Genomic DNA, 26,375 nt, shown 5'->3' with positions numbered 1-26,375 from the left:
AACTTTTGATCCAATCGTTGGGTCACCATCAAATGTTTATGAGAGTTTCCGGGCGCCATTTGACTTGGAGTAGAAGTGGAATCGCTACTAGGTGACGCAGAGGTCTGGTTGCTCCAAACTAGACTAGTGTACTGGTTCAAGAGGGTCATAACTTTTTATCCGACCATTGAATCGTCCTCAAATGTTTACGAGAGTTTTCGGGCATTGTTTGCCTTGGAGTAGATGTGGAATCGCTACTCGGTGATGCAGAGGTCTAGTCGCGTTAGAACATACTAGAATACCGGTTCCACAGGGCCATAACTTTTGATCCGATTGTTGGATCGCCCTAAAATGTTTACGAGAGTCCAGACGCCATTTGACTTGGAGTAGATTTGGAATCGCTACTCAGTGACACGGAGGTCTGGTTGCGCCAGACCAGACTAGAGCAAAGGTTCGACATGGCCATAACATTTGATTCGATTGTTGGATCGCCTTGAACTTTTTTCGAGAGTTTCCAGATACCGTTTGCCTTGGAGTAAATGTGGAATCCCTAATCAGTGACGCGGAGGTCTGGTCGCGCCATACCAGACCAGACCAGACCAAAGTACCGGTTTGAGAGGCTATAACTTTTGATCCGACTGTTGGATCGCCCTCAAATTTTTACGAGAGTTTTTGGACGCCGTTTGACTTAGAGTAGATGTGGAATCGCTACTCGGTGATGCGGAGGTCTAGTCGCGTTAGAACATACTAGAATACCGGTTCCACAAGGCCATAACTTTTGATCCGACCGTTGCATTGCCCTAAAATGTTTACAAGAGTCCAGACACCATTTGACTTGGAGTAGATTTGGAATCGCTACTCAGTGACACAGAGGTCTGGTTGCGCCAGACCAGACCAGAGTAAAGGTTCGACATGGCCTTAACATTTGATCCGACTGTTGGATTGCCTTGAAATTTTTACGAGAGTTTCCAAACACCATTTTCCTTGGAGTACATGTGGAATTGCTAATCAGTGATGCGGAGGTCTGGCGCCATACCAGACCAGAGTACCAGTTTGAGAGGCCATAACTTTTGATCTGACTGTTAGATCGCCCTCAAATTTTTATGAGAGTTTTTGGATGCCGTTTGACTTAGAGTAGATGTGGAATCGCTACTTGGTGACACAGAAGTCTAGTCGCGCGAGACTAGACCAGAATACCGGTTCGACAGGGCCATAACTTTTGATCCGACCGTTGGATTGCCCTTAAATTTTTACAAGAGTTTTTGCACAACTTTGCCTTGGATTAGATGTGGAATCGCTACTAGGTGATGTGGAGGTCTGGTTGCTCCAAACCAGACCAGTGTACCGGTTCGAGAGAGCCATAACTTTTTATCCGACCATTGGATTGCCCTCAAATGTTTACGAGAGTTTCCAGACATTGTTTTCCTTAGAGTAGATATGGAATCGCTACTCGGTGATACGGAGGTCTGGTCACACCAGACCAACGTACAGGCTCGATAGTGCCAGAGCTTTTGATCCGATCATTGGATCGTCTACAGGCCATAACTTTTGATTCGACCGTTGGATCGCCCTAAAATTTTTATGAGTTTCTGGATGCCGTTTGACTTGGAGTACATGTGGAATCGCTACTCGGTGAGGCAGAGGTCTGGTTGCGCCAGAGAAGACCAAAGTTTTGATTCGACAAGGCCATAACTTTTGATGCGATCGTTGGGTCGCCCTCATATGTTTATGAGAGTCCAGACACCATTTGACTTGGAGTAGATTTGGAATCGCTACTTAGTGACACGGAGGTTTGGTTACGCTAGACCAAACTAGAGAAAAGGTTCGACATGGCCATAACATTTGATCCGACTGTTGGATCTCCTTGAAATTTTTATGAGAGTTTCCAAACATTGTTTGCCTTGGAGTAAATGTGGAATCGCTAATCAGTGACGCGGAGGTCTGGTCGTGCCATACTAGACCAGAGTACCAGTTTGAGAGTCCATAACTTTTGTTCCGACTGTTGGATCGCCCTTAAATTTTTACAAGAGTTTTCGGATGTCGTTTGACTTAGTGTAGATGTGGAATCGCTACTTGGTGACGCAGAAGTTTGGTCGTGCGAGATTAGACCAGAATACTGGTTCGACAGGACCATAACTTTTGATCCAACCGTTGGATTGCCCTCAAATTTTTAAAAGAGTTTTTGCACAACTTTGCCTTGGATTAGATGTGGAATCGCTACTAGTGACGCGAAGGTCTGGTTGCTCCAAACCAGACCAGCGTACCGGTTCGAGAGGGCCATAACTTTTTACCGACCATTGGATTGCCCTCAAATGTTTAAGAGAGTTTCCAGACATTGTTTTCCTTGGAGTAGATGTGGAATCGCTACTAGGTGATACGGAGGTCTGGTCGCACTAGACCAGACCAAACCGACGTACAGGCTCGATAGTGCCATAACTTTTGATCCGACCATTGGATCGTCCACAAGGCCATAACTTTTGATTCGACCGTTGGATCGCCCTAAAATTTAGATCAGTTTCCGGATGCCGTTTGACTTGGAGTACATGTGGAATCGCTACTCGGTGAGGCAGAGGTCTGGTCGCGCTAGAGAAGACCAGAGTTTCGATTCGACAAGGCCATAACTTTTGATTTGATCGTTGGGTCGCCCTCATATGTTTATGAGAGTTTCCGGACGCCATTTGACTTGGAGTAGATATGGAATCGCTACTAGGTGACGATGAGGTCTAGTCGCGCCAGACTAGATTAGCGTACATGTTCAATAGGGCCATAACTTTTGATCTGACTGTTAGATCGCCCTCAAATGTTTATGAGGGTTTCCGGACACCATTTGCCTTGGAGTAGATGTGGAAGCGCTACTCGGTGATATGGAGGTCTGGTTGCGTCAGACCAGACTATAGTACCGGTTCGACAGGGCCATAACATTTTATCCGACCATTGGATGGCCTTGAAATTTTTACCTAAGTTTCCGGCTGCCGTTTGCCTTGGAGTAGATGTGGAATCGTTACTCGGTGATACGGAGGTCTGGTCGGGCCACACTAGACCGGAGTACCAATTTAGTAGGGCCGTAACTTTTTATCCGACCGTTGGATCGCCCTCAAATGTTTACGAGAGTTTTCGGACGCCGCTTGCCTTGGAGCAGATGTAGAATCGCTACTCAGTGATGCAGAGGTCTGGTCGCTCCAGACGAGACTAGAGTACCCATTTTACAAGGCCATAACATTTTATTTGATTGTTGGATCGCCCTGTAATTTTTACCAGAGTTTCCAGCCGCCGTTTACCTTGAAGTAGATGTGGAATCGCTACTCGATGACGCGAAGGTCTGGTTGGGCCAGATTAGAGTACCGTTTCAACAGGGCCATAACTTTTATTCTGACCGTTGGATCACCCTTAAATTTTTACAAGATTTTTCGAATGCCTTTTTCCTTTGAGTAGATGTGGAATCGCTATAATGTGATGCAGAGGTCTCGTCGCACTTGTCCAGACCAGAGTTCTGCTTGACAGGGCTATAAATTTTTATTCGACATTGGATGGCCCTTAAATTCTTATGAGTGTTTATAGACGTTGTTTGCCTTGGAGTAGATATGGAATCGCTACTCGATAATGTAGAGGTCTTGTCACGCCAGACCAGACCAGAGTACCGGTTCGACAAGGCCATCACTTTTGATCCGACTATTGGATCGCCAACAAATGTTTATGAGAGTTTTCGGACGCCGCTTGCCTTGGAGTAAATGTGGAATCGCTACTCAATGACGCGGAGGTCTTGTCGCGCCAAACTAGACCAGAGTACGGGTTTGATAGGGCCATAACTTTTGATCTGACCGTTGGATTGCCCTCAAATTTTTATGACAGTTTCCGGACGTAATTTGCCTTGGAGTAGATGTGGAATTGCTACTCGATGACATGGTGGTTTGGTTAAGCCGGACAAGAGTACGGTTTTGACAGGGCTATAACTTTTATTCTGACCGTTGGATAGCCCTTAAATTTTTACCTTTGAGTAGATGTGGAATTGCTACTTCGTGACGCTGAGGTGTGGTCGCACTTGACCATACCAAAGTTACGCTCGACAAGGTCATAAATTTTTATGCGATGTTGGATCGCCTTTAAATTTGTACGAGAGTTTACGGACGCGTTTAAATTTTTCTGGACGCGTTACTCATTAACGCGAAGGTGTGGTCGCGCCAGACCAGACCAGCGTATAGCTTCGATAGTGCCATAAATTTTGATCCAAGCGTTGGATCGCCCTCAAATGTTTACGAGAGTTTCCAGACGCCATTTGACTTGGAGTAGAGGTGGAATCGTTACACGGGGACGCAAAGGTCTGGTCGTGCCAAACCAACCTAGCTTACAACTTCACTTTGGAATAGATGTGGAATCCTTAATCGGTGACACAGAGGTCTGGTCGCGCTAGACGAGACCAGCATACCACTTCGACATGCCATAACTTTGGATCCGACTGTAGGATCGCCCTCAAATCTTTACGAGAGTTTACAGACGCTGTTTGCCTTGGAGTAGATGTGGAATCGCTTCTTGGTGACACAGAGTTTACTAGAATTTCCGGACACCATTTTCCTTCGAGTGGACGTGGAATCGCTACTCGGTGAAGCGGAGGTTTGGTCGTGCGAGACAATGCTAGATTACTGGTTCGACAGGGTCTTAACTTTTATCCGACAGTTTGATTGCCCTCAAATTTTTACGAGTTTCCAGACACCATTTGCCTTGTAGTAGATGTGGAATCACTAGTCGCGCCAGACCAGACCAGAGTACCAGTTCAACATGGCCATACCTTTTTATTTTACTATTGTATCGCTGTGAAATTTTTACCAGAGTTTCTCGACACCATTTTCCTTGGAGTAGAAGTGGAATCGCTACTTGGTCAAGCGAAGGTCTGGTCACGCCAGACCACACCAGATTACCTAGGCGACTGAGCCATAACTCTTGATCTGACCGTTGGATCGGTCTCAAATCATTATGAGAGTTTCTGGACATTGTTTGCCTTGGCTTAGATGTGGAATCACTACTTGATTACACGGAGGTCTGGTCTCGTTAGACTAGACCAGAGTACCGGTTCGACAGAGCCTTAACTATTGATTCGACCATTGGATCGCCCTTAAATTTTTAGGAGAGTTTCCATACGCCGTTTGCCTTGAAGTTGATGCGGAAAGCCTACTCGGTGAAGTCTGGTTGTTCCAGACCACACCAGAGTTCCGATTCAACAAGGCCATAACTTTTTGTCCGACCGTTAGATCACTGTGAAATCTTTAAGAGAGTTTTTGGACTACGTTTGCCTTAGAGTAGATGTGGAATCGCTACTCGGTGATGCAGAGGTCTGGTCACGCCCAACCAAACCAGAGTACCAGTTCGATTTGGCCATAACTTTTCATCAGACCATTAGATTGGCCTCAAATTTTTACCAGAATTTTCGGACGCCATTTGTTTTGGAGTAGATGTGGAATCGCTACTCGGTGACGTGGAGCTCTGGTCGCGCCAGACCAGACCACTGTATCGCTTCGAGAGGCCATAACTTTTGATTCGATCGTTGGATTGTCCTCAAATCATTACAAGAGTTTTTGGACATTGTTTGTCTTAGAGTAGATGTGGAATCGCTACTCGATTACGCGGAGGTCTGGTCTCATCAGACAAGACTAAAGTACTGGTACGACAAGGGCTTAACTATTGATCCGACCATTGGTTGCCCTTAAATTTTTAGAAGAGTTTCCAGACGCCGTTTGCCTTGGAGTTGATGCGGAAAGGCTACTCGGTGACGTGTAGGTCTGGTGGTTTCAGACCACACCAGAGTTCCGATTCGACAAGGCCATAACTTTTCGTCCGACCGTTCGATCACCGTGAAATCTTTAAAAGAGTTTTTGGATGTCGTTTGCCTTATAGTAGATATGGACTCGCTACTCAGTGATGCAGAGGTCTGGTCGTGCCCGACCAGACCAGAGTACCGGTTCGATAGGGCCATAACTTTAATCAGACCGCTGGATCACCCTCAAATTTTTACCAGAGTTTTTGGATGCAGTTTTCTTTGGAGTAGATGTGGAATCCCTACTCGGTGACGCCGAGCTCTGGTCGCGCTAGACTAGAGTACTGTTTCGACAAAGTTATAACTTTCATTCAAACCGTTGGATCACCCTGAAACTTTTACGATAGTTTTCGAACGTCGTTCGCCTTGGAGTAGATGTGGAATCGCTACTCCGTGATGAGGAGGCCTGGTCGCGCAAGACCAGGCCAGAGTACTGCTTCGACAGCGCCATAACTTTTTATCCGATCGTTGGATAGCCCTGAAATTTTACAAGAGTTTTTGGATGTCATTTGCCTGGGAGTAGATGTGGAATCGCTACTCGGTGATGCTGAGGTTAGGTCAAGCAAGAGCACACTAGAGTACCGGTTGGACAGGGCCATAACTTTTTATCCAATCGTCGGATCGCCCTTAAATTATTAACAGAGTTTTCGGCCATGGTTTTCCTTGGAGTAGATGTGGAATAGCTACTCGATGACACGGAGGTCTGGTCGTGCCAGACTAGAGTATTGTTTCGACAAGGCCATGACTTTTATTGAAACCGTTGGATTGCCCTGAAATTTTTACGAGAGTTTCTGAACAGCGTTTGCCTTGGAGTATATGTGGAATCGCTACTCCGTGATGCGGAGGTCTGGTCGTCCAGACCAGACAAGAGTACCCCTTCGATAGGGCCATCAGTTTTGATCTGACCTTTGGATCACCCTTAAATTTTACTAGAGTATTCGCCTGCAGTTTGCCTTGGAGTAGATGTGGAATCGCTACTCAATGATGCGGAGGTTTGCTCGCGCTACCACACTAGAGTACCGTTTGATAGAGCCATAACTTTTTATTCGACTGTTGGATCACTATAAAATTTTTACTAGAGTTACCGGCTGCTGTTTGCCTTGGAGTAGATGTGGAATCACTAATCGATGACGCGGTGGTCTGGTTGTTCCAGAAAAGACTAGAGTTCTGATTCGATAGGGCCATAACTTTTTATCCGACCTTTGGATTGCCCTCAAAATTTTATGAGAGTTTCTGGACGTCGTTTGCCTTGAAGTAGATGTGGAATCGCTACTACGTGATGCGGAGGTCTGGTCGCGCAAGACCAGACCAGAGTACCAGTTCGACAAGGCCATAACTTCTTATCCGACCGTTGGATCGCTCTTAAATTTTACCATAGTTTTCGGCCGTTGTTTTCCTTGGAATAGATGTGGAATCACTACTCCTTAATGCAAAGGTCTGGTCTTGCCAGACTAAAGTACCGTTTTGACAGGGCTATAACTTTTATTCGGACCGTTGGATCGCCCTTAAATTTTTACAAGAGTTTTCAAACGCCTTTTGCCTTTGAGTAGATATGGAATCGCTGCTCCTTGACACCAAGGTCTTGTCGCGCTTGACCAGACCAGAGTACCGGTCCGATAGGGCATAACATTTTATTCGACCATTGGATCACCTGAAATTTTTACCGGAGATTGCGGCCGCCGTTTGCCTTGGAGTAGATGTGGAATCGCTACTCGAAGAAGTGAGGATCTGGTCGTTTGAGACCAGTCTAGAGTTTGGATTCCATAGGGCCATAACTTTTGATCCGACCGTTTGCCTTGAAATAGATGTGGAATCGCTACTCAACGACGCAGTGGTCTGGTTGTGCCAGAGTAGAGTATTGTTTCGACAGGGCCATAACTTTTGTTCGGACCGTTGGATCGCCCTTAAATGTTTACAAGAGTTTTCGAACGCCTTTTGCCTTTGAGTAGATGTGGCATTGCTACTCCGTGACGCCAAGGTCTAGTCACGCTAGACCAGACCAGAGTTCTGCTCGACAAGTCCATAACTTTTTATCCGACTGTTGGATTGCCTTCAAATTTTTACTAGAGTTTTTGGACGTCATTTGTGTTGAAGTAGATGTGGAATCTTTACACGGTGATGCGGGGTTTCGGTCATTCTAGACCATACTAGAGTTTCAATTTGATAGGGCCATAACTTTTGATCCGACCGTTGGATCGCCCTTAAATTTTTACTAGATTTTCCTAATGTTGTTTCCCTTGGAGTAGATGTAGAATCACTAATCAGTGACACGAAGGACTGTGCGCGCCATACCAGACCAGCATACAACTTCGAGAGGGCTATAACTTTTGATTCTACCGTTAGATCGCCATCAAATCTTTACGAGACTTTCCGGATGTCGTTTGCCTTGAAGTAAATGTGGAATTGGTACTCCGTAAAGAGAGTTTCAAGATGCCGTTTTCATTATGCCATTTGCCTTGGAGTAGATGTGGAATCGGTACTCCATGACGAAAGTTTCAAGACGCTGTTTGCCTTAGAGTAGATATGGAATTAGTACTCCGTGATGAGATTTTGAGGACGCCGTTTTCCTTAGAGTAGATGTGGAATTGGTACTCCGTGAAGAGAGTTTCAAGACGTCATTTTAATTATGCCATTTGCCTTGGAGTAGATGTGGAATCGGTACTCCGTGAAGAGAGTTTCAAGACGCCATTTTCCTTATGCCATTTGCCTTGGAGTGGATGTGGAATCGGTAAGTAAAATGACGCCCCGAAGCCAGTTAATCTTCGATAAGTCAGATTCAAGTCCTTTGAGAAGTGAAAAATTCAGAATAATAATCATCGAAACTGCCGAAATTTTGGCTTACATGAGTTTAAATAGTTCTTGAAAAATTAACCCTAATGGACCCCTTATGTGGACTTATATGAGGTCCACTCAAAAGTGGCCCAAAACCCTAAACTGAAAAGCTCATAACCTCATCCAAACAAGCCTTGGACCCTATCTTAAAACAAAGTTTTAATTAAGCCCAAACATTAAAGAAAATAATAAAAACAACTAATCTGTCATTAAATACCACTAGCCCTTCTTTCCTTGTGTAGCAACGATGAATAAGGAATTCTTATAAGAAAAGGATTCTGAAACATTAATGAATCACTGCCACGCTTGTAGATTATATTGCAGCTGCCACATCCTTATAGGAAAAGAATCCTAACCAAATAGGAAGTCCACAAGTCAAATGGAAGTAAATAACAAAATTCATATAGCCTCTGTTGACTGGTATTGTGGTTCCTTCCCGAACTCCGATTGACCTAAAGTTTTAATCCAAGACAGTAAAACATGTTTGGAGAGTCCACATAAAGTATTAGCCCAATCCAATGGTCGGATTGAGAATTATAACTGTTGTCGTAAACCTGAACTGTTGCGCTTTTCGGCCGCTGTTTTCCTTGGAGTAGATGTGGAATCGTTACTTGGTGATGCAAAGGTCTGGTCATGCCAGACTAGAGTAGCGTTTCGAGAGGGCATAAATTTTTTTTTTGGACCGTTTGATCGCCCTTAAATTTTTACAAGAGTTTCCGAACGCCTTTTGCCTTTTAGTAGTTGTGGAATCGCTGTTCTGTGATGCAGAGGTTTGGTCGCGCTTGACCAGACCAGAGTTCCGCTCGACAGGTCCATAACTTTTTATCCAACTGTTGGATCGCCCAAAAATTTTTATGAGTTTCCGAATGTCGTTTGCCTTGGAGTAGATGTGGAATCGCTACTTAGTGACGCGGAGGTCTGGTCTGGAAAGAACAAACCAGTGTTCTGATTCGATAAGGCCATAACTTTTGATACGACCGTTGGTTCGCCCTCAAATTTTACGAGAGTTTTTGGACACCATTTGCCTTGGAGTGCATGTGGAATCACTACTTAGTGATGCTAGGGTCTGGTCGCACGAGAACATACCAGAGTACCGGTTCGATAGTTTCATAACTTTTTCTCTGACCATTGATCGCTCTAAAATTTTTACTAGAGTTTCTGACCGTCATTTGCCATGGAGTAGATGTGGAATCGCTACTCGGTGACGCGACGGTCTGGTCATTCCAGAGCAGACCAGAGTCCCAATTCGATAGAGACTTTACTTTTGATTCTACCATTGGATCGCCGTCAAATGTTTACGAGAGTATTCAGACGCTGTTTGCCTTAGAATAGATGTGGAATCACTACTTAGTAATGCTGAGGTCTAGTCACGCCAGACCAGACCAGAGTACCGGTTCGATAAGGCCATAACTTTTTATCCGACTGTTGGATCACCTGAAATTTTTACAAGATGTGGAATCGCTACTCGGTGACGCAGCGGTCTGGTCATTCTAGACCAGACAAGAGTTCCGATTCGATAAGGCCATAACTTTTGATCCTATGGTTGGATTGCCCTCAAATTTTTATTAGAGTTTCCGAATGCCATTTGCCTTGGAGTAGATGAGGAATCGTTACTTAGTGATGCTGAGGTCTTGTCGAGCTAGTCCAGACCAGAGTACCGGTTCGATAGGGCCATAACTTTTTATTTGACTGCTGGATCACTATTAAATTTTTACCAGAGTTTCTGACCGCCGTTTTCCTTGGAGTAGATGTGGAATCACTACTCGGTGACATGGCGATCTGGTCGTTCTAGACCAGACCAAAGTTCTGATTCAACAAGGCCATAACTTTTGGTCCAACCGTTGGATCTCCCTCAAATTTTTACAAGAGTTTTTGGACGTCGTTTGCCTTGGAGTAGATGTGGAATCGCGCAAGACCATACCAAAGTACTGGTTCTACAAGGCCATAACTTTTTATATGACCGTTGGATCACCCTAAAATGTTTACTAGAGTTTCCGATCGCCGTTTTCCTTGGAGTAGATGTGGAATCGCTACTCGGTAATGCAGTGTTCTGGTCATGCCAGAATAGACTACCATTTCGACAGGGCCATAACTTTTATTTGGATCGTTGGATCGCCCTTAAATTTTTACAAGAGTTTCCTTTGAGTAGATGTGGAATCGCTGCTCTGTGATGTAGAGGTCTTGTCGTTCTTGACCAGACCAAAGTTTCGGTTAACAGGTCCATAACATTTTATCCGACTATTGGATCGCCCTGAAATTTTTACGAGAGTTTCCAGAATTCGTTTGCCTTGGAGTAGATGTGGATTCGCTACTCGGTGACGCAGAGGTCTGGTCGCGCGAGACCACACAAGCGTACCGATTCTACAAGGCCATAACTTTTGATTCTACCATTGGATTGGCCTCAAATAATTAAGATATTTTCTGGATGTTGTTTACCTTGGAGATGTGAAATCGCTACTCAGTGACAAGGAGGTGTGGTCGCGCTAAACTTGACCAAAGTACCGGTTCAATAGGGCCATAAATTTTCATATGATCGTTGGATTGCCCTCAAAATTTTAAAAGAGTTTTCGAATGCCATTTGCCTAGGAATAGATGTGGAATTGCTACTCAGTGATGCAGAGGAGTTGTCATGCTAGACTAGACCAGAGTATCGGTTCAACATGGTCATAACTTTATATTCGACCGTTAGATTGCTCTAAAATTTTTACCCAAGTTTCCGACCGCCGTTTGCCTTGGATTAGATATGGAATCACTACTCAGTGACGCGGAGGTCTGGTCCTTCAAGACCACACCAGAGTTCTAATTGACAAGGCCATAACTTTTGATCCGACCACTGGATCGCCCTTAAATTTTTATGAGTTTCCGGACGCCGTTGCTGTGGAGTAGATGTTGAATCGCTACTCCTTGAAGAAGAAGTTTGGTCGCGCCAGGAAGCTGCTCTTGGGCTTGGGGAAAGATTCTAAAGCTCAGATCCTTAGCATGGCCGAAGATGAAGCACATCATCGGAGATGGAATGACAACCTCTCTATGGTTTGACAATTGGCATCCTCATAGCCCGCTCGCTGATACTTACGGTGAAAGATTCATCAATGATTCAGGTATGGAACACAACGCGAGAGTGAACGTGCTGATTAATAACTTAGAATGGAGAATTCCTATCACTCATGCTATTGGCTGGCACCCCATTATAGAAGCTATTCCTTCCACATCTACTCCTAAGGGGCAAAAGGATGAGATTGTTTGGTTGGATTCGCCAAATCAGAGTTTCTCGGTCAAAGTAGCTTGGGAGCAACTCAGAATTCATCATCAAATGGTTGATTGGCATGACATCATGTGGTTCAAGAATGCTGTCCCAAGACATGCATTTCTACTATGGGTGGCTATCCTACGGAAACTCTCAACGTAGGATAGACTTCATCGGTTTGGTATTCATGGTCCCAACAGGTGCTCACTCTGTCTCTACAATAATGAAGATCACAACCACTTGTTCTTTGAATGCTCCTATACGAAAGCATTATGGTGGAATGTTTGTGACAGATGCGACATTCCAAGAATGACAAAAAGCTTGGATGAATGGATTCGATTGGGCATTGTCACTTGGCATGGCAAAAGTTTCGTCAACTTTTCTCGTAAACTGCGTTTCGCAGCTACAGTGTATTGTATCTGGCAAGAACGGAACACAAGGATCTTTGCAAATGTTTCTAAAGCTTCGAATTTGGTTTTTGATCAAATCGAATGTATCATTCGCGAGAAGCTTGTTTTGATGAGGAACGTTCAACAAATAGATGAAAACATAAGGATCCAAAGACTTTTGAGGGTCAATAACATGGACTCTTAATTTGATGTTTAGCTGGTTGTTTTTGTACCCTTAGCATATCTAGTTGGTATAACTTTTTGTTGTGTTGTGTTGTGTGGCTAGCCTGTAGCCATTTGTTGGTTTTCGTTTCTGTTCACATTGTAAATCTTGGGTATGCCCATTATATTCTTTGTATCATTTTCTTTTAATACATAAGTCAGCTTACCAAAAAAAAAAAAATTCTGGTCGCACCAGACCAGACTAGAGTACCGGTTCTACTGGGCCATAGCTTTTTATTCGACTGTTGGATCGATGTTTGCCTTGGAGTAGATGTAGAATCGCTACAAGGTGACACGGAGGTCTGGTCGCGCAAGATGAGACTAGAGTACCGCTTCGATTGGACCATAACTTTTGATCCGACCGTTGGATCACCCTTAAATTTTTACAAGAGTTTCCAGATGCAGATTGAATTAGAGTACATGTGGAACCACTACTTGGTGACGCGAAGGTCTGCTCGTGCCCAACCATACCGGCATACCACTTCGTTAGGGCCATAGCTTTTGATCCAACCATTGGATTGCCGTCAAATCTTTACAAGAGTTTCCGCATGCCGTTTTCCTTGGAGTAGATGTGGAATCGTTACTCGATGAAGTGGAGGTCTGGTCGCGCCAGACAAGGCCAGAGTTTTGCTTCGATAGGGCCATAACTTTTTATCCGATCATTGGATCGCCGTCAAATCTTTACGAGAGTTTCCACACGCCGTTTGCCTTGGAGTAGATGTGGAATCGCTACTCGGTGACGCGGAGGTTCGGTCCTGCCAAACCAGACCAGACCAGAGTACCAATTCGAGAGGGCCATAACTTTTATTCTGATAGTTGGATCGCCCTTAAATTTTTACAAGAGTTTTCGAATGCCTTTTGCCTTTGAATAGATGTGGAATCGCTACTTCGTGACATGGAGGTCTAGTCATGCTTGACCATACTAGAGTTCCGCTCGACAGGGCCGTAAGTTTTTATTCGATGTTGGATCGCGCTTAAATTTTTGCGAGTTTACGGACGCCGTTTGCCTTGTAGTAGATATGGAATCGCTACTCGGTGACTCGGAGGTCTAATCGCACCAAACCGGACCAGAGTATTGGTTCGGTTGGGCCATAACTTTTGATCTGACCGTAGGATCGGCCTCAAATAATTACGATAGTTTCCGGACGTTGTTCACCTTGGAGTAGACGTGGAATCGCTACTCGATCACGCAGAGGTTGCTCGCACTAGACTAGAGTAGGGTATCAGTTCAATAAGGACATAACTTTTGATCCGACCGTTGGATTGCCCTCAAACTTTTACCATAGTTTCCAGACACCATTTCCCTTGGAGTGGATGTGGAATTGCTACTCAATGACACAGAGGTCTGGTTGCGCCCGACTAGACAAGAGTATCGATTCTATAGGGCCATAACTTTTGATTTTACCATTGGATTGGCCTTAAATTTTTACCAGAGTTTTCGGACGTTGTTTGCCTTGCAGTGGGTGTGCAATCGCTACTCGGCGACGTGGAGGTCTGTTTGTGCCCGAGGAGACCATAATACCGATTCGACAATAGCCTAACTTTCGATCCGATTGTTGGATCGCTCTCAAATTTTTACGAGAGTTTCTAGAAGCTGAGATTTGCTCGCGCCACACCAGAAAGCGTATCAGCGTCAAATCTTTACGATAGTTTCCAGACGCCGTTTACCTTGGAGTAGATGTGGAAACACTACTTGGTAAAGCGGAGGTCTGGTCACGCTAGACCATACTAGAGTACCAGTTCGACAGGGCCATAACTTTTGATCTAATCTTTGTATCACCCTGAAATTTTTAGGAGAGTTTTCGGACGCCGTCTGCCTTGGAGTCGATGTGGAATCGTTACTACGTGACGCGGAGGTCTGGTCGAGCTCGACAAGTCCATAAGTTTTGATATGACCGTTTGATCGCCCTCAAACTTTTACAATAGTTTCCAGACGCCATTTCCCTTGGAGCGGATGTGGAATTGCTACTCGATGACACGGAGGTTTGGTTGCACCTGACCAGACAAGAGTAACGGTTCTACAGAGCCATAACTTTTCATTCTACCATTGGATCGCCGTTAAATCTTTACAAGAGTTTTTGGACACCGTTGGCCTTGGAGTAGATGTGGAATCGCTACTCGGTGACGCGAAGTTTGGTCGTGCCTGACCAGACAAGTTTACCAGGGCCATAACTTTTGATCCGACCTTTGGATCATCCTTAAATAATTACGATAGTTTCCGGATGTTGTCTGCCTTGGAGTAGACGTGGAATCGCTAGGCTATGACGTAGAGGTCTAGTCGCACCAGAAAAGACCAGAGTTCCGCTTGGACATGGCCATCACTTTTGATCCGTCCGTTGGATCTCCCTCAAATGTTTACGAGAGTTTTTGGACGCCACTTGACTTGGAGTAGATTTACAATCGCTACTCGGTGACGCGGAGGTCTGCTCGCCCAAGACCAAACTAGCGTACCGCTTCGTTAGGGCATAACTTTTGCTTCGACCAATGCATCGCCATCAAATCTTCATGTTAGTTTTCGGACGCCGTTTGTCATCGAGTAGATGTGGAATCGCAACTTAGTGTTGCGGAGGCCTGTTTGCCCCAGACCAGACTAGCGTACCGTTTCGATAGGGCCATAACTTTTGATCCGGCAGTTGGATCACCGTCAAATCTCTAAGAGAGTTTTTGAATGCCATTTTCCTTGGAGTAGATATGGAATCACTACTTGGTGAAATGGAGGTCTGTTCACGCCAGACCATACTAAAGTACCGGTTCGATAGGGCCATAACTTTTGATCTGACTGTTGGATCGCCCTTAAATTTTTAGGAGTTTCCGGATGCCGTTTGCCTTGGAGTAGATGTGGAATCCCTACTCCGTGACACATAGGTGTGGTCCTGCCAGACCAGACCAGTGATGCGGAACAGCCCAGAAACACCAGCAAGGACCCATTACATGTTCCAAATTGACCAATGACTCGTGGTGATGGTCCTTTTCAGGTTTTAGAGAGAATCAATGACAACGCATACAAAATCGACCTTCCAGGTGAGTATAGTGTTAGTGCTACCTTTAATGTTGCTGATCTTACTTTGTTTGACACAGATTTTGATTCGAGGTCGAATCCTTTCGAGGAGAGAGGGGATGATGCGGACTAGCCCAGAAACACCAGCAAGGACCCATTACATGTTCCAAATGGACCAATGACTCGGTCCAAGACAAAGACATTGAAAGACGCATTGAATGCATTGGTTTTGAAGGTTTCCACCAAGTCAGAATTGGAAGGTCCATTGGAGTATCAAGAGGAGATCCTAGTACATCTTATCCATGTGGAAGAGGGGTCCAATACAACCTTATTTGGGCCATGAGATAAGGGCTTTATTTTATTTTGTTAGCTACAGCCCAAGGCTTGTTTGGGCTTAATTCATACTTTGTTTTAAGCTAGGATCCAAGGCTTGTTTGGATTAAGTTATGGGCTTTTTATTTTTGGGTTATGGGCTTTTCATTTTAGGGTTTTGGGCCAGTTTTGAGTGGACCTCATATAAGTCTACATAAAGGGTCCATTAGGGTTAACTTTTCAAGAACTATTTAAACTCATGTAGCCCAAAATTTCGGCAGCTTTGATGATTATTATTCTGAATTTTTCAGTTTTAACGTGTGAGAGTGATTCTTGCATTCTTCAGTTCTTGAATGAACTGAATCTGACTTGTCGAAGATTAACTGGCTTCGTGGCGTCATTCTACTCATTCTAATAGTGTTGGTGCCTTGGGGCAGGTTTCCATTGTGTCGCACTCATATCAGACCTATTTCGGCTTTCCGGGATCAGATCTCAATCTTGATTGTGGGTTGCGTGACCATGTGATCACGAGGTTCGCATCAGTTGGTATCAGAGCTAGGCTCCGAAACAAGGTCATATCATTCTGTTATTTTCGTTTTTTTTTAGTGTCCCTTAAGTTTTTTAGTGTTTGCATCCATCTTCTTGTTCTTCGTGTCTGTGTCATCTAAGCAAAAAAAAAAAAAAGTTTATATTTCATCTTGTTGCTGCCTCTAATCATATCAGTTTGTTAAAAAGAAAAAAAATCAGAAAGAAATAGAGAAAAGAGTGATTAGTTGAAATTTGAAGGATCATTCAATTTTTGCCGCAGAAACACAAATCTTGGTGAACCATAAGCAAACCACCTCAGAATCAATTTAAACTTCATATTCAGTCTATTGGGGGTGGGATCGCATGATATATCAAATTTGGGCTTATTCTGATATTATTTGCTTGAGGTTTTAATTCGAGTTTCAATTCTGCCGCAAAACACTACTCTTAGTGAACCCTAGGTAAAACACCTTGGAATCTATTGAAACTTCATATTCTGAGTATTGGGTATGCGATTGCATCACATATTAAATTTGGGATTATTTTGATATCGGTTTCTGGAGGTTTTAATTGGAGGTTCAATTCTGCCGCAAACTGATCATACAAGGGGTTTGGGTACCTAGACATTATAGAACGACCTATAAATTGATTTTTGGTGTTTTCATAGTATTGCAATACTAAATATTGAATTTGAGGTCATTTCGAGATCGTTTGGTCTGGGTTTCAATTCTGTTATGTAAAATTGCGTAATAGGTTAGATTTGCCTCGAGTTTCAAAACATGATCTTTGCTGTTTAGTTTTGTCCAAATATTTTTGTTTCTGCTATATTTGGATTATCTAGGAGTCAAGTAATTGTTTTCTTAACATTCGCTTCTGTTTTATTTCGTGTCTTCGTTTCGTCCACAATTCGTACGAATTTGCATTGCTACTCGTAAAATCGTAATCCTAGTTTTGTTTTGCTTTGTTTTCAGTATATTTATTGATTCTTGAGTCTGAAAATTATATTTAGAGTGCGCTACGAAGGCTATTGACTTTGATTTGTTGATTTCAGTTCCTAAAGAACCAAAAGAAAGCAAGTTGTGAGGTAAAAGGCGTAGAGAGCTTAATAGAGTGAAAAGCCTTCATTTTTGTTTGTGTGATACACGAGAGGTGTGAGGATATATTTGTGCTACTAACCAAATTTTGCAGATTCAAAGAATGTCTGAAAACAACGAATCAGCGACATAAAACGTTGACGTAGCTTTCCAATTGCGATCCATAGGCCAGCAACTTGAGCTGTTGTCTAGGACGTACAAGGATCTGAAAGATGAGGTGAATTCGATAAAGCAACAGAATAGTGGGGCTGATCGACGGGGAAATACGGTCCGTATGGCTGCACGGAATGTTAGATCTGATTTTGAAGAGTTTGTTGATGAAAACGCAGATGCGGGAGAAGATGACTATGATTTTGCATCAGCTGGCCAAGGAATCAGGTCTGGACCGAACAGGGCTAGGAGGAATGTGAATTTCCGTGGCATGAGCACTTATGAAGTTATGGATGGGGACTTGGACACCATTAAACTGAAAATTCCTACCTTTCAAGGTAAAAACGATCCCGAGGCTTATTTGGAGTGGGAGAAAAAGGTAGATTGGATTTTTGATTGCCATAGCTATTCTGAACAAAAAAAGGTGAAATTGGTGATAATTGAGTTTACGGAGTATGCGTTGATTTGGTGGGATCATATTGTGATCAGTAGGAGGAGGAATGGCGAGCGACCCGTTCAGACTTGGGGGGAGATGAAAGTTTTAATGAGGAGACGATTTGTGCCAAACCACTATTATAGAGACTTATATCTGAAGCTCCAAGGTCTGAATCAAGGTTATAAGACAGTAGATGAATATCACAAAGAGATGGAGATAGCAATGATTCGGGCTAATGTTGTTGAGGATAAAAAAGCCACCATGGCTAGATTTCTTAATGGGTTGAATCGGGACATTGCTAATGTGGTTGAGCTACAGCACTATGTGGAGCTAGAGGACATGGTTCACATGGCGACGAAGGTTGAGAGACAACTTAGGAGGGGGCATGCTCGGCCAGCGTTTAATTCAGGTTCGTCATCATCTTGGAAGCCGAATCTAAAGAGAGAGGGCATTGTCCGCCCAAGATCCTTTGGTCCTTCTAGAACTGAACCACCAAAGGCTAAAGTTGATGTCCCTACTGATGCCAAAGGTAAATCTGAAACTCAACCTAAACGTACTCGTGATGTTAAATGTTTCAGGTGTTAGGGACATGGACATTATGCTTCAGAGTGTCCAAACAAGAGAATCATGATGATTAGAGATAATGGTGATGTGGAATCTGAAAGTGACAGTTCTGATTGTGAAGGCATGCCACCATTGGAGGATAGTGATGGGGATGAGTTAGCATTACCGGTTGAGGAGTCCTTGGTTATAAGGCGAACACTTCAGGTTCAGGTCAAAGAAGATGATACTAATGAACAAAGGGAGAACATCTTCCATACGCGTTGTTACGTACAAAGAAAGGTGTGTGGTTTAATTATAGATAGTGGAAGCTGTGTTAATGTTTGTAGTGCCACCCTTGTTAGTAAACTGAATTTGTATACTGCTAAGCATGCTAAACCATATAGATTGCAATGGCTGAATGATAGTGGTGAAGTGAAAGTGACTAAACAGGTTGTGGTTCCATTTTCGATTGGGAAATATGTTGATGAAGTTCTGTGCGACGTGGTACCAATGCAAGCAAGTCACATCTTGTTGGGGAGACCATGGCAATATGATAGGAAGGCAATTCATGATGGGGTTAAAAATAGGTATACCATTGTAAAAGATGGTAAAACCATCACTCTTGTACCTCTTACACCCAAACAGGTGTATGATGATCAAATAAAGCTAAAAAGTGAGCATGAGGTGATGGGGAGAGAAAATCAAGTTGAGGAAAAAGGGGAGAGAAGACCATCAGATTCGGCTAGAACCCAAACCACTACAACCCATTCGGCCACCCATCCAAACACAAGCAAATATTCGGCCAACACTCCAAACAAATCAAACCATTCGACCACAACTCAAAAACACCCAAATCTGGCCGAGAGTGGAGGTAAGACAAGAGGAGTGAAGAAAGTCAGCAAGTGTGATGAGAATTGTGTGGAAAAACTAAAGAAACAACCCAATTTTTATGCTAGAGAGGGTGAGGTCAGATCTGCATTTTTCACTAACAAGCCAATGATCTTACTTGTGTACAAAGAGGCTTACTTTAATACTAATGATCTTGATCATATTGTGCCTAGTGTTGCTATTTCTTTGTTGCAGGGATTTGATGATGTGTTCCCCGACGATACTCCTAGCGGATTACCACCATTGAGGGGGATAGAGCATCAGATTGATTTCGTACCCGGAGCTTCAATTCCTAACCGACCAGCTTATAGAAGCAATCCCGAGGAGACGAAGGAGCTTCAAAGGCAAGTTGATGAGCTGATGGAAAAGGGCTACATTCATGAGAGTATGAGCCCGTGTGCTGGACCCGTGCTACTTGTGCCAAAGAAGGATGGAACATGGAGGATGTGTGTTGATTGCCGAGCCATCAACAACATAACGGTAAAGTATAGACATCCCATCCCTAGGCTTGATGACATGTTAGATGAGTTACATGGATCCTGTATTTTCTCTAAAATTGACTTGAAAAGTGGGTACCATCAAATTAGGATGAAAGAAGGTGATGAATGGAAAACAGCATTTAAGACTAAGCATGGTTTGTATGAATGGTTAGTAATGCCGTTTGGACTTACAAATGCACCTAGTACGTTTATGCGTTTAATGAATCATGTGTTGCGTGCATTCATGGGTAAGTTTGTGGTTGTGTATTTTGATGACATTTTGATATATAGCAAGAACTTAACTGAGCATCTTGATCATTTGCGTAATGTACTTAGTGTGTTGCGTAGTGAGAAATTGTATGCTAATCTTAAAAAGTGTGCCTTTTGCATGGAGAAAATTGTGTTTCTTGGCTATGTTGTAACTGCACAGGGTATCGAGATGGATGAGGAGAAAGTTAAGGCCATCCGGGAATGGCCTACACCCAAATCGGTAAGTGAGGTAAGGAGTTTTCATGGGTTAGCTAGTTTTTACAGGCGTTTTGTGAAAGATTTCAGCACAATAGCTGCGCCCTTGAATGAAGTTGTTAAAAAGTCAGTTGGGTTTAGATGGGGGGAGGAACAAGAGTTGGCTTTTGTTTTTTTGAAAGACAAATTATGTTCTGCACCTGTTTTGGCTTTACCTGACTTTACAAAAGCATTTGAAATAGAATGTGATGCGTCTGGAATAGGAATAGGTGCTGTTTTGATGCAGGATCAGAGACCTATTGCGTATTTCAGTGAGAAGTTAAGTGGAGCGACCTTGAACTATCCCACTTACGACAAAGAACTCTATGCTTTGGTAAGAGCACTTGAGACATGGCAGCATTACTTGTGGCCAAAAGAGTTCGTAATCCATTCGGATCATGAGTCCTTGAAACATCTGAAAGGACAAGGTAAGTTGAATAGGAGGCATGCAAAATGGGTTGAATTCATTGAAACTTTTCCTTACGTAATCAAGTATAAGCAAGGGAAAGAGAACATCGTAGCTGATGCACTCTCGTGCAGGTATGTTCTTTTACACACCATGAATACTAGATTGTTAGGTTTTGAATATGTGAAGGAATTGTATGATAATGATTCTGACTTTGCTGAGATTTATAATGCATGTGGACATTCGGCTTTCGGTAAGTTTTATTTGATGGATGGTTATTTGTTCAAAGAGAATAGATTGTGTGTTCCTGCTAGTTCTTTGCGTGAATTGTTTGTTCGTGAAGCACATGGGGGTGGTTTAATGGGTCACTTTGGGGTTGCGAAAACCTTGGATGTATTGCATGAGCATTTCTATTGGCCAAAGATGAAAAGAGATGTGCAACGAATTTGTGAACAGTGCATTGCTTGTAGAAAGGCAAAATCTAGAGTACAACCGCATGGACTATATACACCACTACCTGTGCCTACTGAACCTTGGGTAGATATCTCTATGGACTTTGTTTTAGGTTTACCTAGGTCAAAGAAAGGTAGAGACTCTATCTTTGTTGTGGTAGATAGGTTTTCTAAAATGGTGCATTTCATTGCATGCCATAAAACAGATGATGCATCTCATATCGCAGACTTGTTCTTTAGAGAGATTGTACGTTTGCATGGCATTCATAAGAGTATAGTGTCAGATCGTGATGTTAAGTTCCTTAGTTACTTTTGGAAGACCTTATGGGGAAAGTTGGGAACTAAACTCTTATTTTCAACAACATGCCATCCTCAAACAGATGGACAAACTGAGGTAGTGAATAGAACATTATCCCAACTTTTACGTGCTGTAATTCAAAAGAATTTGAAAAGTTGGGAAGAATGTTTGCCTTTTATTGAGTTTGCTTATAATAGAATTGTGCATTCAACTACTACTTTTTCTCCTTTTGAAATTGTTTATGGTTTTAATCCACTAACTCCTATGGACTTAATTCCTTTACCTTTTGAAGAAAGGGTAAGTTTAGATGGTGAAAAGAAGGCAAAGATGGTGAGAGAACTCCATGAGGGAGTTCGACTACAAATAGAGAAAAAGAACAGACTTTACGCTTCTAAAGCAAATAAGGGACGTAAACTGGTTGTTTTCCAACCCGGTGATTGGGTATGGGTGCACATGCGTAAGGAACGATTTCCTAACCAAAGAAAATCAAAATTACAGCCTCGTGGTGATGGTCCTTTTCAGGTTTTAGAGAGAATCAATGACAACGCATACAAAATCGACCTTCCAGGTGAGTATAGTGTTAGTGCTACCTTTAATGTTGCTGATCTTACTTTGTTTGACACAGATTTTGATTCGAGGTCGAATCCTTTCGAGGAGAGAGGGGATGATGCGGACTAGCCCAGAAACACCAGCAAGGACCCATTACATGTTCCAAATGGACCAATGACTCGGTCCAAGACAAAGACATTGAAAGACGCATTGAATGCATTGGTTTTGAAGGTTTCCACCAAGTCAGAATTGGAAGGTCCATTGGAGTATCAAGAGGAGATCCTAGTACATCTTATCCATGTGGAAGAGGGGTCCAATACAACCTTATTTGGGCCATGAGATAAGGGCTTTATTTTATTTTGTTAGCTACAGCCCAAGGCTTGTTTGGGCTTAATTCATACTTTGTTTTAAGCTAGGATCCAAGGCTTGTTTGGATTAAGTTATGGGCTTTTTATTTTTGGGTTATGGGCTTTTCATTTTAGGGTTTTGGGCCAGTTTTGAGTGGACCTCATATAAGTCTACATAAAGGGTCCATTAGGGTTAACTTTTCAAGAACTATTTAAACTCATGTAGCCCAAAATTTCGGCAGCTTTGATGATTATTATTCTGAATTTTTCAGTTTTAACGTGTGAGAGTGATTCTTGCATTCTTCAGTTCTTGAATGAACTGAATCTGACTTGTCGAAGATTAACTGGCTTCGTGGCGTCATTCTACTCATTCTAATAGTGTTGGTGCCTTGGGGCAGGTTTCCATTGTGTCGCACTCATATCAGACCTATTTCGGCTTTCCGGGATCAGATCTCAATCTTGATTGTGGGTTGCGTGACCATGTGATCACGAGGTTCGCATCAACCAGAGTTCCGGTTTGAGAGGGCCATAACTTTGATCCAACTGTTGAATCACCCTCAAATGTTTACGAGAGTTTCCGGACGCCACTTGACTTGGAGTAGATGTGGAATTGCTACTCGGTGAAGCGGTGGTCTGGTTGCGCCAGACTAGAACAGAGTATCGGTTTGACATGGCCATAACTTTTGATCTGATCATTGGATCTTCCTTAAATTCTGAGGAGAGTTTCCTGACACCCCTTTCCTTGGAGAGATGTGGAAATGCTACTCGGTGATGCGGAGGTCTGGTCGCGACAGACAAGACCAGATTTCCACTTCGACAGGGCTATAAATTTTGATCCGACCGTTGGATCGCCGTGAAATTTTTATGAGAGTTTCTGGACGCCGCTTGACATGAAGTAGATGTGGGATCGCTACTCGGTGATGCAGAGGTCAGCTCGCACCAGACCATATCATCGTACCACTTCGATATGACAATAACTTTTGATCCGACCGTTGGATTGCCCTTATACTTTTATGAGATTTTCTTAACAATGTTTGCCTTGGACTAGATGTGGAATCGCTACTCAGTTATGCGGAGGTTTGGTCACGCCAGACTAGAGTACCGTTTCGATAGGGCCATAGCTTTTATTCTAACCGCTGGATTGCCCTTAAATTTTTACAACTATTGGATTGCCTTGAAATTTTTGGACGCCGTTTGCCTTGGAGTAGGTGTGGAATCGCTAATTCGTGACGCGGAGGTGTGGAAGCGCCAGACCAGAACAGAGTTCCGGTTCGAGAGGGCCATAACTTTTGATTCGATCGTTGGATTGCCGCCAAATTTTTACGAGAGTTTCCGGACGCCATTTTCCTTGGAGTAGATGTGGAATCGCTACTCGATGACGCAGAGGTCTGGTCGTTCCAGACAAGACCACAGTTCCAATTCGACATGGCCATAACTTTTGATCCGACCGTTGGATCGGCCTCAAATAATTATGATCATTTTCGGACGTTGTCTGCCTGGGAGTAGACGTGCAATCGCTACTTGGTGACATGGAGGTCTCGTCGCGCCGGACTAGAGTACTGTTTCGACAAGTCCATAACTTTTATTCTAATCGTTGGATCACCCTCAAATTCTTACAAGAGTTTTCGAATGTCTTTTGCCTTAGAGTACATTTGGAATTGCTACTCCGTGACACAGAGGTCTGGTCACACTTAACGAGACCAGAGTTCTGCTCTATAGGGCCACAACTATTTATCTGACTGTTGGATCACCCTGAAATTTTTGTTAGAGTTTCCGGACGTTGTTTGCCTTAGAGTAGATGTGGAATCGATACTCCATGAGGCAAAGGTCTGGTCGCGCCATACCAGACAAGAGTAACGGTTCGACAGCGCCATAAATTATTATCCGACCGATTGATCAGCCTTAAATGTTTACCAGAGTTTCCAGGCGCTGTTTGCCTTAGACTAGATGTGGAATCACTACTCGGTGACGCGGAGGTCTGGTCGTTCTAGACCAGACCAGAGTTCCGATTCAACATGGCCATAACTTTTGATCCAATTGTTGGATTGGCCTTAAATTTTTACCAGAGTTTTCGGCTGCCGTTTTCCTTGAAGTAGATGTGGAATCACTACTCGGTGATGCGGAGGTCTGTTCATTCTAGACCAAACCAGAGTTTCGATTCTACATGGCCATAACTTTTGATCCGACCATTGGATCGCCCTTAAATTTTTACCTTAGTTTCCGGACACCGTTAGCTTTGGAGTAGATATGAAATCACTACTAGGTGACGCGGAGGTCTAGTCGCGCTAGACTAGAAAGCATACCGCTTTAAGAGGGCCTTAACTTTTGATCCAACTGTTGGATCGCAGTCAAATCTTTACGAGAGTTTCTAGATGCTGCTAGCCTTAGAGTAGATGTGGAATCGCTACTCAGTGACGCGGATGCCTGGCCGCGCCAGGCAAGACCAGAGTTCTAGTACAACAAGGCCATAACTTTTGATCCAACCGTTGGATCGCCATCAAATTCTTACGAGAGTTTCCGATCACCATTTGCCGTGGAGTAGATATGGAATCTCTACTCCATGACGCGGAGGTCAGGTTGCGACAGACGAGACTAGAGGTCCGCTTCGACAGGGCCATAACTTTTAATCCGACCATTGAATCGCCCTCAATTTTTTAGGACAATTTACGTACGTCGTTTTCCTTGGAGTAGAAGTGGAATTGCGACTCGGTGAAGTGGAGGTCTGGTCTCGCCTACTAGTCCTGAGTACCGGTTCGAGAGGGCCTTAACTTTTGATCTGACCTTTGGATCACCCTCAAATTCGTACGAGAGTTTCCGGATGCTGCTTGAATTGGAGTAGATGTGGAATCGCTACTCGGTGACGCGGAGGTCTGCTCGAGCCAGACTAGACCAGCGTACCGCTTTGAGAAGGCCATAACTTTTGATTCGACAATTGGATTGGCCTTAAATTTTTAAGATAGTTTCCGGACTCCGTTTACCTTCGAGTAAAAGTGGAGTCACCACTCGGTGAAGCAGAGGTCTGGTCGCGCCAGACCACACCTAAGTACCGGTTCAACACGCCCATAACTTTTGATCCGACCGTTGGATCGCTCTCAACTTTTTACGAGAATTTTCGGACACCGCTTGACTTGGAGCTGCTGTGAAATTGCTACTCAGTGAAGCGAAGGTATCCTCGCCGCAGACCAGACCAGAGTACTGGTTCGACAAGGCCATAAATTTTGATCCGAATGTTGGATCACCCTCAAATTTTTCCAGACGCTATTTGCAGGAGTAGAAGTGGAATCCCTACTTGCTGACACGAAGTTCTGCTCGCGCTAGACCGGACTAGCGTAACGCTTCGAAAGGGCCATAACTTATGATCGGATCGTTGGATCGTCCTCAAAATTTTGGGAGAGTTTCCGGACACCATTTGCCTTGGAGTAGAAGTCGAATCGCTACTTGGTGAAGCGGAGGTCTAGTCATACCAGACCAGACCAGAGTTTCCAGACGATGTTTGCCTAGGAGTAGATGTTGAATCGCTACTTGGTGACGCGGAGTTCTGCTCGTACTAGACCAGACTAGCATACTCCTTCGATACGGCCATAACTTTTGATCCGACCGTTGGGTCGCCCCTAAATTTTTAGGAGAGTTTCCAGACGTCGTTTGCCATGGAGTAGAAGTGGAATCGCTAGTCAGTAAAGCAGTGGTCTAGTCACGCGAGACCAGACCAGACCAGACCAGAGTACCGGTTCGACAAGGCCATAACTTTTGATTCAACCATTGAATCGCCCTCAAATTTTTAGTAGAGTTTACTGACGCTGTTTGCCTTGGAGTAGATGTGGAAACGCTACTCGATGACGCGAATGTCTGCTCGCGCCAGACTAGACCAGCGTACCGCTTCGAGAGGGCCTAACTTTTGATCCGACCGTTGGATCGCCGT

The 26,375-nt window shown here is 43.8% G+C and overlaps 1 protein-coding gene across 1 annotated transcript; it reads left to right on the top strand.

Moving 5' to 3' along the window:
• The first annotated feature begins 8,180 nt into the window (after positions 1-8,180).
• Positions 8,181-23,813, top strand: LOC140955435 (uncharacterized). The gene is made up of 7 exons (XM_073408353.1): positions 8,181-8,261; positions 8,433-8,513; positions 13,759-13,968; positions 14,267-14,328; positions 18,881-19,217; positions 19,398-20,228; positions 23,505-23,813. Exons 1-7 carry the CDS (start codon positions 8,181-8,183, stop codon positions 23,811-23,813), a joined length of 1,911 nt encoding a protein of 636 aa, XP_073264454.1.
• Positions 23,814-26,375: the final 2,562 nt, after the last annotated feature.

The sequence above is a fragment of the Populus alba genome, chromosome 3 (assembly GCF_005239225.2).
Source record: "Populus alba chromosome 3, ASM523922v2, whole genome shotgun sequence".
NCBI classification, from domain to species: domain Eukaryota; kingdom Viridiplantae; phylum Streptophyta; class Magnoliopsida; order Malpighiales; family Salicaceae; genus Populus; species Populus alba.
The sequence above is the reverse complement of the archived record's forward strand: the minus strand, read 5'-3'. Positions and strand labels throughout refer to the sequence as shown.